Source organism: Rhagoletis zephyria, unplaced genomic scaffold (genome assembly GCF_001687245.7).
Source record: "Rhagoletis zephyria isolate East Lansing unplaced genomic scaffold, Rhagoletis_zephyria_1.1 Rzeph_scaffold_08960, whole genome shotgun sequence".
Taxonomy (NCBI): Eukaryota; Metazoa; Arthropoda; class Insecta; order Diptera; family Tephritidae; genus Rhagoletis; species Rhagoletis zephyria.
In genome coordinates, this window is record NW_016166039.1 from 5,822 (window position 1) to 22,571 (window position 16,750).

At 35.9% G+C, this 16,750-nt stretch overlaps 1 protein-coding gene across 2 annotated transcripts in view; it reads left to right on the forward strand.

The window, feature by feature from the left end:
* Window positions 1-2,639: 2,639 nt before the first annotated feature.
* The window catches only part of LOC108375451 (rho GTPase-activating protein gacK), a 17,012-nt gene continuing 2,901 nt past the window's right edge, over window positions 2,640-16,750 (forward strand). The window contains exons 1-2 of one of the 2 annotated variants that reach the window (XM_017631582.1): window positions 2,640-3,823; window positions 3,923-4,158. In XM_017631582.1, the coding sequence (XP_017487071.1) occupies window positions 2,863-3,823; window positions 3,923-4,158 (1,197 nt within the window). In that variant the 5' untranslated portion in view covers window positions 2,640-2,862. The remainder of the gene's footprint in view (window positions 3,824-3,922; window positions 4,159-16,750) is intronic. The other variant, XM_017631581.1, reaches the window with a different exon arrangement.

Genomic DNA, 16,750 nt, shown 5'->3' on the forward strand with positions numbered 1-16,750 from the left:
AAACTTCAGCCTGATGAGATGAATCTGCTGCACGCTGAATTATATAATTAAACTGATACTTACCACAAACTAACGCTTTTGACTCCAGTTTTTTCTCAAGCTAATATTTTTTTATAAACCTAATTGAGTAAAGGACTCCAGATTCAATCACATTAAAAAATAGTTCGAAAGTTTAATACTAAATGCTCTGAACTATTTTTAAATACTTACATATAATTTTAAAACTAATTTTTTTCTGAAATGCAATTCGAGTTTCAACGAAACAAAAATGTTATTATAAAGAAACAAACTTAAGACTTTTTATGTGAATATTGTAAAAATGTAAAAATATGATTGTAAAATACTTTCGTTTGCCTTTTATTTGACACTGATATTGTCATATTCTTTATAATTTAAAAGATGTGTATCTTATTAATTTCTTGTGACCATACTTTAAGCTAAAATTAAATTAAATAATTTAAAATAAAACAAATCAAAGTAGAATAAAACACATACATAAATCATATAACATAATAATAAATAATAAAAAAATATATATTTTCAGCAATCGCTCGAACCGGGGATAGAACCTGAGACCTAGGGAATTATAGTACGCAGCTCTCACCATCGCCGATGCCAAACCTGCTTACTTGAGCAATAGACGAAAAATTCCCCTGATCAGTATTAATTTTGAGGATTAAAGCAAAAACAGACGGCAGTGTTGATCCGGATCAACTCGGGAATTAACTGCAGTTGATCCGGATTAAGTCCGAGTTAGTCCGGATCAACGCTACCGTCTGTTTAAGCTTTTAGATGTAGAACTTAATTCAGATCAACTCAAGTTAATTCCCGAGATAATTCCGAATCAACGAATTGATATATGCTTTTACCTTTTCCTTATCAAAAGTTCCTTGAAATAATAATTTTTGTAATTAAAGCTCATGCCATAAATCGGAGAAGCTCGGCCAAACACTTACATAACATTACCTAAAACCGGTAATTTTTGGAGCCATTTCCAGCCCTACCTGATATATTAATTCAGCTTAGGCGCGTACTGCAAAATACAGGGCAGTGAAATGATAATCGGAATTGAAATGGTTGAGTTAGAAAAATTTAAATCCGGGAATGCTTATACAAGATTTAGTAAATCTTTTTTTCTTTTTCCATGTTCTTCCAACTACGATAACGGTCGGGTGCGTGAACGGATGATTGTTTCACCGTTCCGTGGTCACTAGAGCGATGTGATCTCTATCAAACGACTAAAACTTTGCAATCGGCACATCTATCGTGTTCTTTCCGCATAGCAAGTTGTGGCTTTTCTTGATAATTCGACTATGGGCAGAGATCCATTATTTGAGCTCTATATAGCTGGAACATTTCGTTCATAGATCTGCATCATTTATAGTCGAAAGACCGTCATAAAACATAAAGACTGGCATTCCTCACTGTAGATATTTGAACGAAGCTTCGTGCTGTGTCACGGAAGCCCAACAGTTCCGCTTGATATACGATGCAGTGATTGGGGAGAATTAAGGTGAGAATACTCATCATTCAATTCCCCTTTTAAGTTCGGAGCAACCTATGTATATTAAGGTTGTTGGTATCACCTATAGCGAGAGGTCTGCTATTCATAGTAAAGCTATCTTAAAAGTCTCAGACGTCTGACTTAAGATCTCAAAGCCCGGGCCCTTTAGCGGCGCGGCTGGCGGTTTGTTCGTTTTTAAGTTACTAGGCTACGAAACATTTATTATAATGCTGCTAAGGCCAGCCCTAACTGCCAAAAAAAAGTAGGCGACATTTTTTCCAACATTTTATGCTTCACGCAGAAGTGTTCCTTGAGCATCTGGATGCATTTCTGCATTGAAAAGACAATTTAAAAAAAATTCGCTTAGATTTTTTTTTGTGATTAAAGCTCAATATTATACTAGATCTACATCAGCGATGGGCGGAGAGAGCTTTTACTCTGCATGCTACTATGTATACAAAATAAATAGAAACCCTGCAAACCATTTTTTCAGAGTATTCTGAATCGTAAAGAAATTTTAACGAATTCGGAAAGATCCCATCCGTTTTTTTCCGAATTTTCTAAAATGAAATAAATTACGCACACTTCCATTCTTTTACGAAATTTCGGAAGAAAATCGGTGAAGAAATGAAAATAATGCTGCTATGTGAAGAATTTCTTGCAGACTTTTTTCAGAATTTTCTTTATTTTTCGTACAGAAATTTCTTTACGAGTTCGTGTCAACCACTTCATATAATTTTCTTTGAAGATTCGGAAAAAAATCGTTACAGAAATCAGATACTCCTAAAGATTTCGTTAAGATTTCGGGAACTTTGGTTTGCAGGGTACCTTGATGTATGGGATTATTCATAAAAAATAAAACAGATTTAAAGAGCTTTATAAAGGAACATTTTCATAAAAATGTTCGACCTATAAAGCATTAAAAGTCTTCTTAATTGTTATGAATTTTGGTGTTAAGCTAAAACCTATGTATGTATGTACTTAGATCGTTCACTTTAAGCGGAACTAACCTGAAAATTGTGTTATGCCAGTAGCAAGTGTGTGCGTGTGCTTGAAACTTTGTGTCATTGCGTTTTTTTTTTAGGAAAATCATATTATTTATTATAATTCATGCTTTCACAAAAACAGTATTATCAATTTAATCGCTTTGTATTACTTCCACATTCCAGCATTCACTCCACACACATGCAATTGTTTTGAGCTTCATACCTCAGTGCACGCCAATGAGCTGAGATAATTTTCATACCTACACATCAAAAAACACGAAAAGCGGAAAATATATATGAGCTTAGATGTATGCGGAAGGTTTCATGGGAACCTGACAAAACGGGCCAATACGATCATACACTCAGCCCAATATGGAAGTGTATGACGACAGGCCAGTGAGTGTCTACGACAATTTAAAAACACCGCCGACTGGCATACACACAAGCACACCGAAAGCAGTGAAAAGTGTTAATACAGTAGCAGCGCCAACTGCGTCACCATTACCACCATTAACAGCACGCGGTGCAGCAACAAAACCAACAGAAACTAACGCAGCGAATAGAGCAACAAGCTCACCCATTTACGCCGAGATTGCATTCAAGTTTAATGACAATAAACAGCTAACAAATCGAGAGTCACAACAACCGCTTTTACAGCAGCAATCAACGCTTCCGTGCTTAAGTCAGCCGGCAAAGCAATCGGTGGCGACGTCAAACTTCACTGACCAGACAACACCAACACTGCGATTTGCAATAAATACAACACCAGTATTAAACAGCGGCAGCAATAACAACTACCACACTAACAGCAATAATCATCGATCAACAACACAAGCGCACGGGAACACGTCAATTGCAATGCCAGCTCTAACGCCAATTGCAACTACGGCCACGCCAACGGCGCCGGCTGCAGCAGCGGCTCGGAATGCAAGTGCAGCACAGAGACCGCTTAGTCAGCACTCGCAATCGGAACTTAACGAAGCCAGTCAGAGTATAGCCGCGGTGAAAGCAGCATTAAATGATGCTAAATCGAAATTTTTTGGCTTAAACGGCTATGCTACTCAAGACCACCAACACACTAATACGCCTCAGAACAATAGTAACAGCTTGGTGCACACCCCCAATATAAAGAACAAAACAAACGAATCTCGGTTAAAGGAACAAACCTCCACGCCTCATCTACTCATCGACAGACAATTTCCAAAAGTACAAATCGTGACAACAGCCCCCACACCGCCACCAAAGAGCCAGCCCAAATATCAGAACATACCGGCGAATAGCGCCATATTTCGCAGAAACGAAGCTGCACCACCTGAACTGCCGCCTAAACCAGGTGAGTTAGCGAATGCCAAAATGCTTCGCATAAACCACTTAAATACATATGTAGATATATGAATTTTAACTCCATGCACTTATAATTCTATGCGCTTAGTCGATGCGATTGCAACACCGTCAAGAATGACCGCCACAACACCGCCCACTCAACCTGACGGCGTCGTTTCAACAACACCCAACTCGGCTGTGTTTTCATCAAACTCTGCACATTCAACGACACCATCGCCACCGCCAACGTCTCCGCTAGATGCTGGCAAGATATCGTTGTCATCTACACATGCCGCCTACAAACACATACCGTTAAATGACATTGACACCACGCAGCCATCACAAGTGAGTAGAAAAGGGTACATACGGTGGCGAGAATGTAAATAGGGGAAGAGACATTTTAGCAAGTTTTGGATATTTTTCTTTGTTTAAAAAAATTTTTTTTTTTATATTTTTTTTTTATAGATGTCGTCACCTGAAATGGAAAAAGTCGTGACAAATTTTTTTTATTTAATTCATTAAATGATGTGGGAGTTGTAATTCGGGGAAATCCATCATATCAATCAAAAACTGAATTTTGAATTTTTTATTAGTTACGACTTTTTGTATTTCAGCGGCGTTGTTTGTTACGTCTTTTTGCATTTCAGGTGACGATTTGTAGCTTACTATCTAAAAAATCCATGTAAATGAAAATCTTGAAACTTGAACCTTTGAAACTTTTTAATAAGATTTTTTTTTTTGAAATTTAAGTATAATGAAGTACATGCTTGAAGTAGCTAGGACATACCGTTAATTTTTGTCAATTTTTTGTTCGCGTATTTTCTTCCATACAAATTATGTTGCACAATTTTTTTATTGTGAAAATCAACGGTAAGTCCTGTTTACTTAAAATTTGCCAAATTTCGCCAATTTTTGTACAAAGTTGACTTACGTGGTTTTTGTTATATAACGGTCACTTTCATAAAAAATATAATACTTACTAATATACTAAAACGCTAAATGCTAAAAATGTTTCTTCTCTATTTATATTTTCGGCACCGTATATATGTAAGTAAGTATATGAAGATATATGATTTACAAGACGCCGCACAATGTCCAACTAACCCAAACCAAAAAGAATTTTCGATAAAAATGCATATTTGCAGTCATGGGACGAGCTTGAAATAGATACATTGAAAAAAATAAAAAATTTAATTTTGTCTCAAGTAATTTATGTATATAAATTTTCTACTTGTGCGGATATATTTATAATAATCTGATTGATGACCAGTGCCTTAATAAATCTGTGGTCAAGCATTGCTTTAAATTTTTATATAGATATATGTATATGTACCTAGTGAAATTTATAAAACAGTTTCACTTGAAATTCTACATAATTTTGTTGGTATACAATTTTTCGAGTGCTTATTTTAAAAAGGGATTTTAAAATATCCTAGAAAGCGAGTTGAATTATATTTAGCACAAGTTAACATTAAATATGAGTGTCTAATCTGAAATATTTCCAGCTGCGAGAAACTGCGAGTTCAGGTTCTATTCTTCTTTTTTTTTAGCACACCTCATGTAGAATTTATTGAATTTTTATTGTAGAACTGACGGAAAAGACTCTGATATGTACGTTCCCACGACAGTCGGGTCTACGTAACCGGAACGACCCAGATTTATATCTGGCCAAGGACCGTCACTCCAGCAACACTCCCCAAAAAGTCTTTGGGGAATTTGTATGCTGCTACAACAACAACAACTCTGATATGTACATATAATATGAAGTGGAAATGGAAAAAGGTGTAGGCATTTGCAGCTCGCGAAAATAAGAAACTCTTTGTTGGATTCTAAGTTGGAAAATTTCGGCGTAAACGAGCAGGGTACAACAAACTTCATCAAAAAGATTTTTTTTATAATTTGCGCTTGTTTTTCTAGAATTGACGTTCTTTCAGATTCATGCCTTTCTGGTCAAAACCAGCATATACTCTGAATTTCATCAAAATCGGATAACATTTGCTGTGGAAATGGAAGAAGGCGTAGACATTAACAACTCGCGAAAGTAAGAAACTCTTTGTTAGATTCTAAGTTGGAAAGTTTTTGCTTAAACGAGCAGGGTTCACCAAATTTTATCAAAAATATTTTTTTTTTATAATTTGCGCTTATAACATCAAGAGGTACTACATAAACGGTGTTATAAACTCGGCTAAACACTTGTAATATATGAAAAGGTTTGGTTAAATGTTTTGTGTAGATCAGCGGGAATGATGCTGTCAGAGGCGGATCCATGGGGGGGGGGTTGGGTGTTAAACTACGTGTCAGTCAGTGGCGGACGCACGGGGTGTGTTTTAATATGTCACATATGTATGTATAATATAGCGTCTATGTATTAAACTACCCCCCGTGGGTCCGCCACTGACTGGCACGTAGTTTAGCCCCCAAAACCCCCTCCCCCCCGCTGGATCCGCCCCTGGATGCCGTCATGACCCTGTGACTCAATAATAAACCCGTTGAGTAGCTTTCGAAGAGGAGCCCGTGCTGTATTTGCCAGATCAGCGCGCATTGTACATAGAAATCGTGTTTGCGTGAGTAATTCCAGCAGAAAAGTTGGCTCAGGGCAAATGTAGGGTGCTATTATATTAAAGGGCTCAATAAAAGGAATTGAGCTCCAAAAAACGATCAAAGAATCCACCTGCAATCCACTAGGAGAAATAAGTACCATCTTTTTCTGAAGATGCACACTCCCGGTTCGTTAACGCAAGTTGAAATACAGATCGTCGCCAATGTCAATACCCTAATTGACGATGCTCCAAGAGCAGAGAAGTTGATTAAGCAATGTTAATAGGTAGGTTGTCGCGGTTGTCTGTAAGACAGACTTAGACTCCGGGCCCATTGTGATACCGCATATGGCGTCAGTAGCTCCCAATCCCTCCTAAAACCCTTTTGAGCTTCGCTGGAATTTTAGAAGATCCTTGATTTCAACGCATCTAAGGTCCTCCAGGTTATCAAAGAATTGTCTACCCAGTGCGGAAAGTCTTCTTCTGGATAGACCAGGGCACTGGCACAACAGGTACAGAATCGTTTCCTCCTCTTCTTCATCTTGACAACTTCTACAGAAGTCATTTAGCCAGACGCATAGTCGACAGGCATGCCTGCCAATTAGACAGTGTCCTGTTATAACAGATACTAACGAGCTGATATTCTGCTTATTTAAGCTCAGTAGTTGGCCATAGTTTCCTGACAGCTTTACAGGTAATTTCGTCATGCCACCTGCTGTTCGCTCCTTTAGTGAGCCTCTCGGAGGTATTCCTATTGCATCGTTTATATCTTCAATAGGGAGTTTGGTGCCAAGTCGCGCATGTTCATCGGCCTTGCAGTTCCCTTCAATGTCGCAGTGTCCCGGAACCTATATCACCTGTCGGCTGACTCAGCCATCTCATTAAGAGATGTGCGGCATTTCATGGCTACCATGGAGGTTGTCGACTGCTTCGTAAGGGATTTGATTGCCGCCTGGCTGTCAATGAAGATGTATGTAGATATTAGCTTGGGATATCATATCACACTTTACCAGTTTTGTGGCTCGGTCGATTGCCATCAGTTCCGCTTTAAAGACGCTACAGTGGTCCGCAAGACGAACGCTAAAGGGGATTCCCAAGTGTTCGAAGTATACACCCCCTCGAGCTTTGGGCCATCTGTCTATACATGGATAGACTCGCCACTCCTTAGAGCGTCTCGTTTCCACTCTTCCCTCGAGGGTCTAGTATGAGACCTAGGTATTTTGTCTCTTCCTTTACTTCAAGGGTATTCCCCTCTTGAGTTATAGCATCGACGTTGGGTGTCTTGTGCTTCCTAGTGAAGAGCACTAAGTCTGTATTTTCAGGATTTATTCCCAGTCCTCGCCTGTTGCACCATAGTGATAGTTTGTTAAGAGATCTTTGAATCAAATCCGATAATGTTGAGAGGTATTTACCCGGGGGCGTACCCCTTACCGGGAATCTCTTTATTTGCAATTCATCTAATTCTGCGCTTATTTCACGTCCAGTTAGCATTCGTTCAATAAACGAGGATGATGAGTTGCTTACACCCAAATTTACCAGCAATGAGATAATCGCCTCAGGAGATACGTTGTTTAAGGCACCTTCGATGTTCAAGAAGGCAGCGAGGGTGTATTCTTTATAATATAGTGATCTTTCAATTGTTTTCACTTGGGAGTGGAGTGCTGTTTCAATTGTTCTTCCTTTATTGTACGCATCCTGTTTTAGAAATGAAAACTACTCTTACCTCCTCCCATTTGTAGGGTATATAATTAAGACGTGACGCTGCCACAAAGACGGAAAGGAGTATGGGTGCAATCATTCCTGCTGTATGCTGTAGGTCGGCGGGAATGATTCCGTCAGGTCCCGGAGACTTATACGGTTGAAAGCTGTTTAATGTTCCCCTCAATAATAAAGTGTTGGTAACCTTTCTCCAGAGGCAACCCGGAAAGTGCGTTTGTATTAGAAGCTATAATGTTTCTTCGCTGCTAGCTGTCCAATCCCCATCTTCCTTGATGAGGTAACTTATTTTGCTAGGACACGTTGATAGTATCTTACGTAGTATGCTGGCCTCGGAAGAGCTTTCTATCTTTTGACACAAGTTTCTCCATGAGAAGCGCTGACAGTCCTTAAACCGTTAAAAAAAAAAAATTGTCCACAAAAGATGTGTTTGAAGGGAAAATAAATTTTAAAACCTACTTGAGAAATGTACATATATGCTCGCATTAATCCTTGCTGTTGAACCCAACAATTTCATTATCATCGGTATATGACAGCAGCATAGTGGTAAATATTGTTATATGCATGTGATGACGCTGCCATTCAGGTGGACAGCTTGTATTACGCTTGCCAACATCAGTTTCAAGAAGTCGCACAACAGTTTATTTGTCTAAAACTCGTTTGTTTTCGCACATCCCAGTGATATCTTTCTCAATTAGGACGGATCTAAAGGTTTTGCTAAGCGTCGCTCTACAAAGCCGTATTAGCTTTGTTTGAATCCCAAATTTATATTTTCATGGTTCCGTACCGGCATCCGTCGCACTATCCAAATCTGGTTAAACTAATGAAACCCAATCATTTAGCTCATTAATTGCTTCAGTCGTTCACACATTATCGTCGATAGGACCTTATTAGCAATACTAGGGCTTATTTCGCGCTAATTGTAGCAAACAGTAGGGCCGTCTTCTTGTGGATTGAGCGAAGTAAACTGATTAATCAAACTTGAGATATGTATGTATGTATGTATGTTTTAATCAAATAAAAGCTCGACAGCTGGTATGTACAACCTATCAGCTCTTTACAGCCCGCTTTGCACAGTTCAACAGATATTACACCGGCTCCAGATGCTTTGTTGCTTTTAACCCGCATTATTGATGCTCTCACCTCGTCTTGATCGAGTAGAAGGACGTGTGATTCGTCCCAATAGATCTGTCTCGAATCTTCTTCGTCAAACATTCAGCCTTTGTCGCCATTCAAAAGGGTAGATAAGTAATACTTCCTTTCTCAGGTGAGAAAATTTTGTTAAATAATTTCCATCCCGGTCTTTGCAGGAATCGGCTTCAGTCATAAGACTGGTCTACCTTATTTTCTTGCACAATTTTCGATCTGAACTCTCGACTGCCAGCACTGCCTCACCAAAGAAAAGACTTTCTTCCCTTATTTTTATTGGTACCGCTCAATTGCCGTATGCGACACCATTGGCTGTAGAGTAGCTTGGTCCGCTGGGTAATTCTGCGTGGTAGTAGTAACCAACAACCTTTTCCGTAGCGCTATGTAGTGATTTAGAGACGAAATCCCGAGACTCATTTATATGTGCGCGAATTGCGTGATTGCAGATTCTCGATGTTTATCTCCTTGGATGGACATTTTACGTCAAGTATGCTTTAAGGTTATTTTCCGTCTATAGGTATCTCGTTCTTTGATCAGCGGGCATATAAGTACCCTGTTGATATTTCGTTACTACTAACCTCAATGTACCGTGCTGTGGCGACGTCGACAATCCTTGCTCCGTTAACGGAGTTATACTCGTGATTGTTGAAATTTCCGGCAGTAGGAGCAAATATACTTTTTTGCTTACGCTGTTGTTATAGTATATTGCTGAGGTAACCCGAGGCTGTACACGGATTTGATTACTGCATCTCGCACATCGGCTGCTTACGTTACTCAGAATGCGCAACGTTGTTGCAAGACCCGGGTTTGAGTAAAGCAACCATATAAAACAACAAAACGAAAAGTAATTATTATCATATGTATTACTTTTGCATTTTGTCTTGTTATCTAAGAGACATAGCGAGATTATTTAAATTACAATGAGAAAGTGAGCTGCTTGCAATATGTAATTAATTCATGTAAGTCAATTAAAATGTCCATTTTACAGTAATAAAAATGTCATGAAACGTTTCAATAAAGTTTTAAATCTGTTTTAAATTATAGGGGTAATCATTTATCCGAATGTTTACTCGCATTACGCTAATAAATTTAAACTATTGATGAATATAAATAAGTATGCATTAGGGTGGCCCAAAAACAGTAAAGTCAATACTTTAATGCTCTCACCCTCTAGGATTGTTCAACATCGCAAAAAAGTAAAGTATTTTTTATTTGAAAATCAAAAAAATATTTAGAGGTCGCCAAAGGTGCTCAAAGTCTTCCAAATATTTTATATGGAAAAAAAATTGCATTGCCCCTTACATATTTCGGAGTTTAGGAGGACGTATAAACTATAGGCACTATGAAGAAATGGTTCCAATCGAAAAATATTGAGTTTTAAGAATTCTATACAATTTCTACGAAAGTTTGTTTTTTTCCATATAAAAACATGGAAAACTTTGAGCGCTAAATATTTTTGGATTTCAAAGTAAAAAATAGGGGTATATTTTTATTCGGTATAGAACAATCCTAGGGGGTGAGAGCATAGAAAAATCGACTTTACTTTTTTCATAAATTTTTGGACCGCCCTAGTGTACATACATACATAGATTTATATATAAATGTATAAAATACGAACGGCTAAGAGCTGGAGTTTTATAACGGATAAAAGTCAGCTGGTTTTGAGTTAAAGTCCAAATTTTCCTCACGGGAAAAGGAGGAAAAAACACCGTTTTCAGATTAGAATAGACATTTTTAAAACTCGGTATCCACTACCAGGTTTATGTGCAAAAGGTACCTGTCTTTTCACGTACACATTTATAATAATTATTTAGCTGTTTTGTCAAAATGCGCTTTCCAGAAGCCGAACATAGATTAGTTTTGTTTTTTCTCGTAACTAATGCCGAATTTCCACTAGGCAGAAATGACAGAACGGTATTTCATTAAAAAATGCCATGTGGAAATGAATTTAATGACTATTTTTTTTAATGTAATGACGACTTTATCATTTGTCATTTTTGCCATTTAATGCCTAGTGGAAATCCAGCATTAAGGAGTTACGGTTTATATTTTTCCGAAGTAAATAATTATAGTTTTGGCCTAATAAATTATATTAAACCAGTGTAAGAAGTAGCAAAAGTTTCTAAGGCGAACTTAGCGTAGTGGGTAGACCACTGGCTTTGTAAGCTGCGGTCGCTATGTCTGATGAGGAGATGTGGTGATCTCCAAAATAGCAGCTATAACTTCTACCATTTACGAAATATTGTTGTTTTTTCCACAATAATTTTTTATAACAAACGACCTCAAGCTCAATAAAAATTGTTAAATGTAAAGAATTAGGGATAGTTCTGAGCGACAGAGTGATTTGCAACGTGACTGTTTCTCTACAGTCTCTGCAGTGAAAAAATATCAATTGTTAAAAATAACCAACTTGTAAATAGCTTTTTTGCAGAATAAATACCTTACTTTTCATTACCTATGACAAAACCAACTTAAAGTGAGTTGTAAAGTCATGCAGACATAATCGCGACTCTTTAAAATATCCTCATACAAAATTTACTTTCAATACACCTTTTGTACATTTCACAATTACTCTTTCGAAGTCTGGACAAATATAATGAAGATCGAAATTACGGCATTCAAAATGGGGCCACCTGCAGCATAAAATGTAAATAAATAAACAAATGTGCAATGTTTTATATAAGCATATGTATTATAGAAGCTAAATAAATAAAAATTTAAAAAAAGAAAGAATTAAATTTTTATTTTTTTTTTCGGTATTTTATGTCCAAAAATAGTAAGTTACAAGTTAGTTGACGTGTAATCCAGAGGTATCCAGGACTGACTTTTTTGCGGCCAGCGCCCAATAAAAGTAGTTAGCTGTTTTCGAACAGAATATACAGTTAATATTTAGCACTAGTGCTCGCCTAAACAGACCAGAAGAAGTTTTGTATAAGCTAACGTCACTCCCTGCAGGGTCCACTCACAAAAGTCGCGAAAAAGATAGTTTTTATGTGCATACACGTAATAAATGCAGGTTTAAAAACTTTTTTGTGGGGATATTTTTTTCATTTACTTATTAAATTTTTTTTGCACTTCAATATGCTAGGCTTAAGAAGTGGGTATAAATCAGTTTTTTGAAAGTCGTTTTTTTTATATATATTTTTAACTAAATAAAACGAACATTTTTCTATGTTTACAAAAAAAAACTTTTTGTAAATCTCAGAAAAACGTAATTTTCATGAACAAGGAAAGAGTGAAAGATAGCAAATTTAATTACCTTTCTTCGGATATACTATATGTTTTCATAAATATACGGGTTCCATAGATATTAGATATTTTTATGATCGAACTTTTTTCTTTTCTTCAAAACCGTTATGCTGCGATATCTCGAAAACTACACTAAGGAAAAAAATTATTGTTATTGTAGTCAATGCTCACATTATAATAAACCACCGACGATAACTCGGCACCAAAAACGTTTGCCACAATTGCTGACGTGTGTTACGTTTAATGTGATTACACAACTCTGTACATAAGCAGGATTTCCTTATCAAAACAAGAAAACTTGTTTTTAATCTCAGAGTACATCGTTATAAATATTTTCCAAAACAACTCATTCAAAATGCTTTGCAAAAACAAACATATTTTGATATGTTTTCCCTACAAAGGTTTCGCGCTTGCATATGTACATACATATGTATGTTATGCATGTGCATGATGTGCATGCATCCTACATATAAGTATATACATACATATATACATACATTCATACATATTTATGTTACAGTAGGGGTATTCACGATCCGGTGCATACTGTCTAGCATGGTGCATAGATAGTATAAATAGCATGATTGGCTAATTTTGCTGTTGTTTGAACACATGAAACAACAACAATCATGCTATTCATCCTATCTATGCACCATGCTAGACAGTATGCACCGGATCGTGAATACCCCTAATGTTCTGTTTTTAATCTTAGCATTGAGGGTCATATCGTCACAACACGCTGCAATGAGCAACTGCAGACAAACAAACGGAGCCTACCTGCTATTGTTTTAGCAATTGATTACTGCACTTGCCAATGTTAAGTGGGTGACAGGTAATAAGGTCAATGGAAATAATGTCAATTGACTTTATTTCCCACCCTGGTGCGAAATAAAGTCAATTGACATTATTACCTTTTCAAAAGCGAAATAAAGTCAACAAAAATTTGGAAATAAAGTCATTGACGCTATTTCCTCATTCAAATGGAAATAGCGTCAACAATGCTTAAAGTATGTCGATTCANGTGATAAACAATGTAAACAAAACTTCGATACCTTACGGTTACTTACATACATACATACATACATATGAGAGTAGATACGTATGTACATATGTACATACATTCTTCTTTGCATAGCATAGTTTGCAATAAAAGGATGCGTCTCGTCCAAAAAATGTCAGTTCGCTTTTAGAGACGCTTTGATGCTAAGAAATATAAAAAAAAAATTGGAAAATGTCGGTTGTAAATGTTTCGCTTGCTAAGCATTTGGACTTGCTCGCCCTTTTATTAACCTCAATGCTGTTAAAATTTTACATACAGATGTCTATAGCCATAAATCGATTAAGATTTATTCGAGCAATCACCTTCATAGCTGGAGCGTTGGCAGTTGACAATGAAATTAAACTCATTAAGCATGAATTCAGTGAGTTAAAATATTCACCAATACAAGTGGTGCTTACCACCTCCTCTTGCTGACGTTGCTGAAACGCCTAAAAGCAGAAATTCTTTGGCAAGACGTCGATTGAATTTACGTAAATTAAATCGGTTTCAATATTGTCGACACTTAAGGGAAGTGCGAAGGACGCTTGAATTGTAAATACATAGAATAGAACTTGTTAATAAGAAAAATGTCAATATTAGTATATAAGTAAGTAGTCATGTACCGTTAAATTAGAGAAAATATTTATGTATGTATGTATGTATGTATGTATAGTATAACAGTACATAAGTATATGTAAATAAAAAAATTGAGAAAATTAAAATTTTCTTTCTAAATTTTGAGAGATAAGAAATGTATTTGATTTGCAGCACACTTTTGCCACTTGCAAGCGCAAAATTTTTTAATGGCTTAAGTCGAAATTCTTGCAATTTTATTCTCTTATACCGACGTGCATATCATTTTCGCTGTTCATTTCATGAGAAATTGGGCCTTAATGCCAAATCGTGCGCAACCACGGCTTAGATGCTAGTTTTAGAAAATGAAAAGATTCGAATAGCTCAATATACATATGTATAACAACATACAAAAGGAAATGGTTCAGACACCAAGATGTATAGATATTTTAAGGAAATTGTGGATATACATATGTATGCAGCTCATCTCGCATTATTATAGCGTTGTACTTGAAGTTGTACTGAAGGTATTATATTCTTTTTTGATTTTAAAAACTATTCTATGACAAGATGTCATTGTTAAAAAAAAAAATTTGTTAATCAATTTCTTGAATTTTATATATTTACCAAAAAGTTGGCATTTTTTTTAAATGCGCTTTTTTATTTAAACAATCTGGACACCCTGATTATAACTGTATTCGTAAGCGGAATGCAATCGTCAAAGTCGATTTAGGAAAACCGAAGAAATTGCAATTTTCTCTCCTAAGAGTGAGTTTGAGGGAATTTTTTCTTACTCTCTGATATTTTAAGTGATGGATAAAGCTTGTTGATGTTCGACAAAAAACCTATTTTTGGTAATCCGAAAATAGAGATTTTCGAATGTCAATAAAATTAATGGCATTGTTATAAAATGGGAAGCTGTTTATGATATGATGAATAATGAAAAGTGGAAAGTATATAAAATTACAAAATAAAAATACCGCTTATAAAAGTCCTTAAAATACAAATACAATATACCCTCGTAAAAACAGAATTTAAATACAAAATACAAATACGAATGTTTTTTATTTTGTATTTGTATTTTAAATATCTGTATTCCATTCTATTTATACTCTACTCATTTGAGAAACGTTTTCTTCTTCAATGCTGTTCACTAATGCACCTAATATTGGCCTAACCCCACGTCTCCATTTTCTACCAAATATGTCTTACCATAAAATTTCTGTTTTGACTTTGTCCCGTTCTCTCATGTGGGCGACTTTGTGTCTTAACATATCACTTTCAAACTGGCATCAAGCCGATCAGATCGGTCTGTACCCAAACTGAGTTGTCCAACTATGAAATGACAGCTGATGTTAAGACAGCGATGGTAAGCAATTTGGCAAAACAGATATGGCTAACAGTGCAAATTTGCGGTCTCCACCTGACATTTCTGTCTTACCACAGCTTTTTTAACAGCATCTGTAGAAGGTGGAGACGTGGGGTAACGATTGTCGCGAAGATACATACTTAAAATAGTAGCGGTTAGGTTATGTTGAACCATAAATGGTCTAACATAGACAAAGACCACGTCCATAGTGTTGCCAGATCCGAAGGACCCTTGAATCCGTGCATTCACGCAATGTTGAAGAACACTCCCGTTACTTTAAAATACGAATGTGGCAGGGAATCCAACTCGTGGCGAGTTTCCCGATTTGCTGGGAATTTCAGTTTGTCGTGGGGAATCGGGGAATTGACCTTTTTTGTCGGGAATTTAAAACGCTGAGCCATAAACATTTATGTACCTATTCTTTTAGTTTTTTTATTACTTTTGGACTGAATTTTATATATTATATATGAATATGTTTTTTAGAAAACAAATTGAACAAACTTTCGTAAAAATTTCGAGCTTGAGCTTTTTAATTAGATTTTTATAAAGATTTTGAGTATGCAGTTTTGTAGCTCGTTCAATTCTAATATAATAAAGTTTCAAATGGCTAACGGTAGTTGATTCTTTAGAATTTTCTTTGTCGCACTTGGTTTCATATAAACACAATTTATTTTTATATGAAAGAAAATCGCAACACCTTCGGCAAACAAATCTAAAACCGAAATTTTTAGCCACTTGTAATTTGCACTTTATGTACTAGAATTAAGTGGGCTACTAAAAATCTTTCTAAAAGATCTAATTAAAAAGTTTGAAGCACGGATTTATACGGTATTCGTTAAAGAATAAACTATATTTTTATAAAAATTAAATACCCGAAAAAATAAATAAATAATAATAGTTGTAAATANAAAACTGCATACTAAAAATCTTTCTAAAAGATCTAATTAAAAAGTTTGAAGCACGGATTTATACGGTATTCGTTAAAGAATAAACTATATTTTGATAAAAATTAAATACCCGAAAAAATAAATAAATAATAATAGTTGTAAATAAAACCTTGTCAAAATTTGGTGCCACTAAATAATATTATATACAAGTATACATTTTTATACCCGAGCGCACTTGTGCACAAGGNATTCGTTAAAGAATAAACTATATTTTTATAAAAATTAAATACCCGAAAAAATAAATAAATAATAATAGTTGTAAATAAAACCTTGTCAAAATTTGGTGCCACTAAATAATATTATATACAAGTATACATTTTTATACCCGAGCGCACTTGTGCACAAGGGTATATTAATT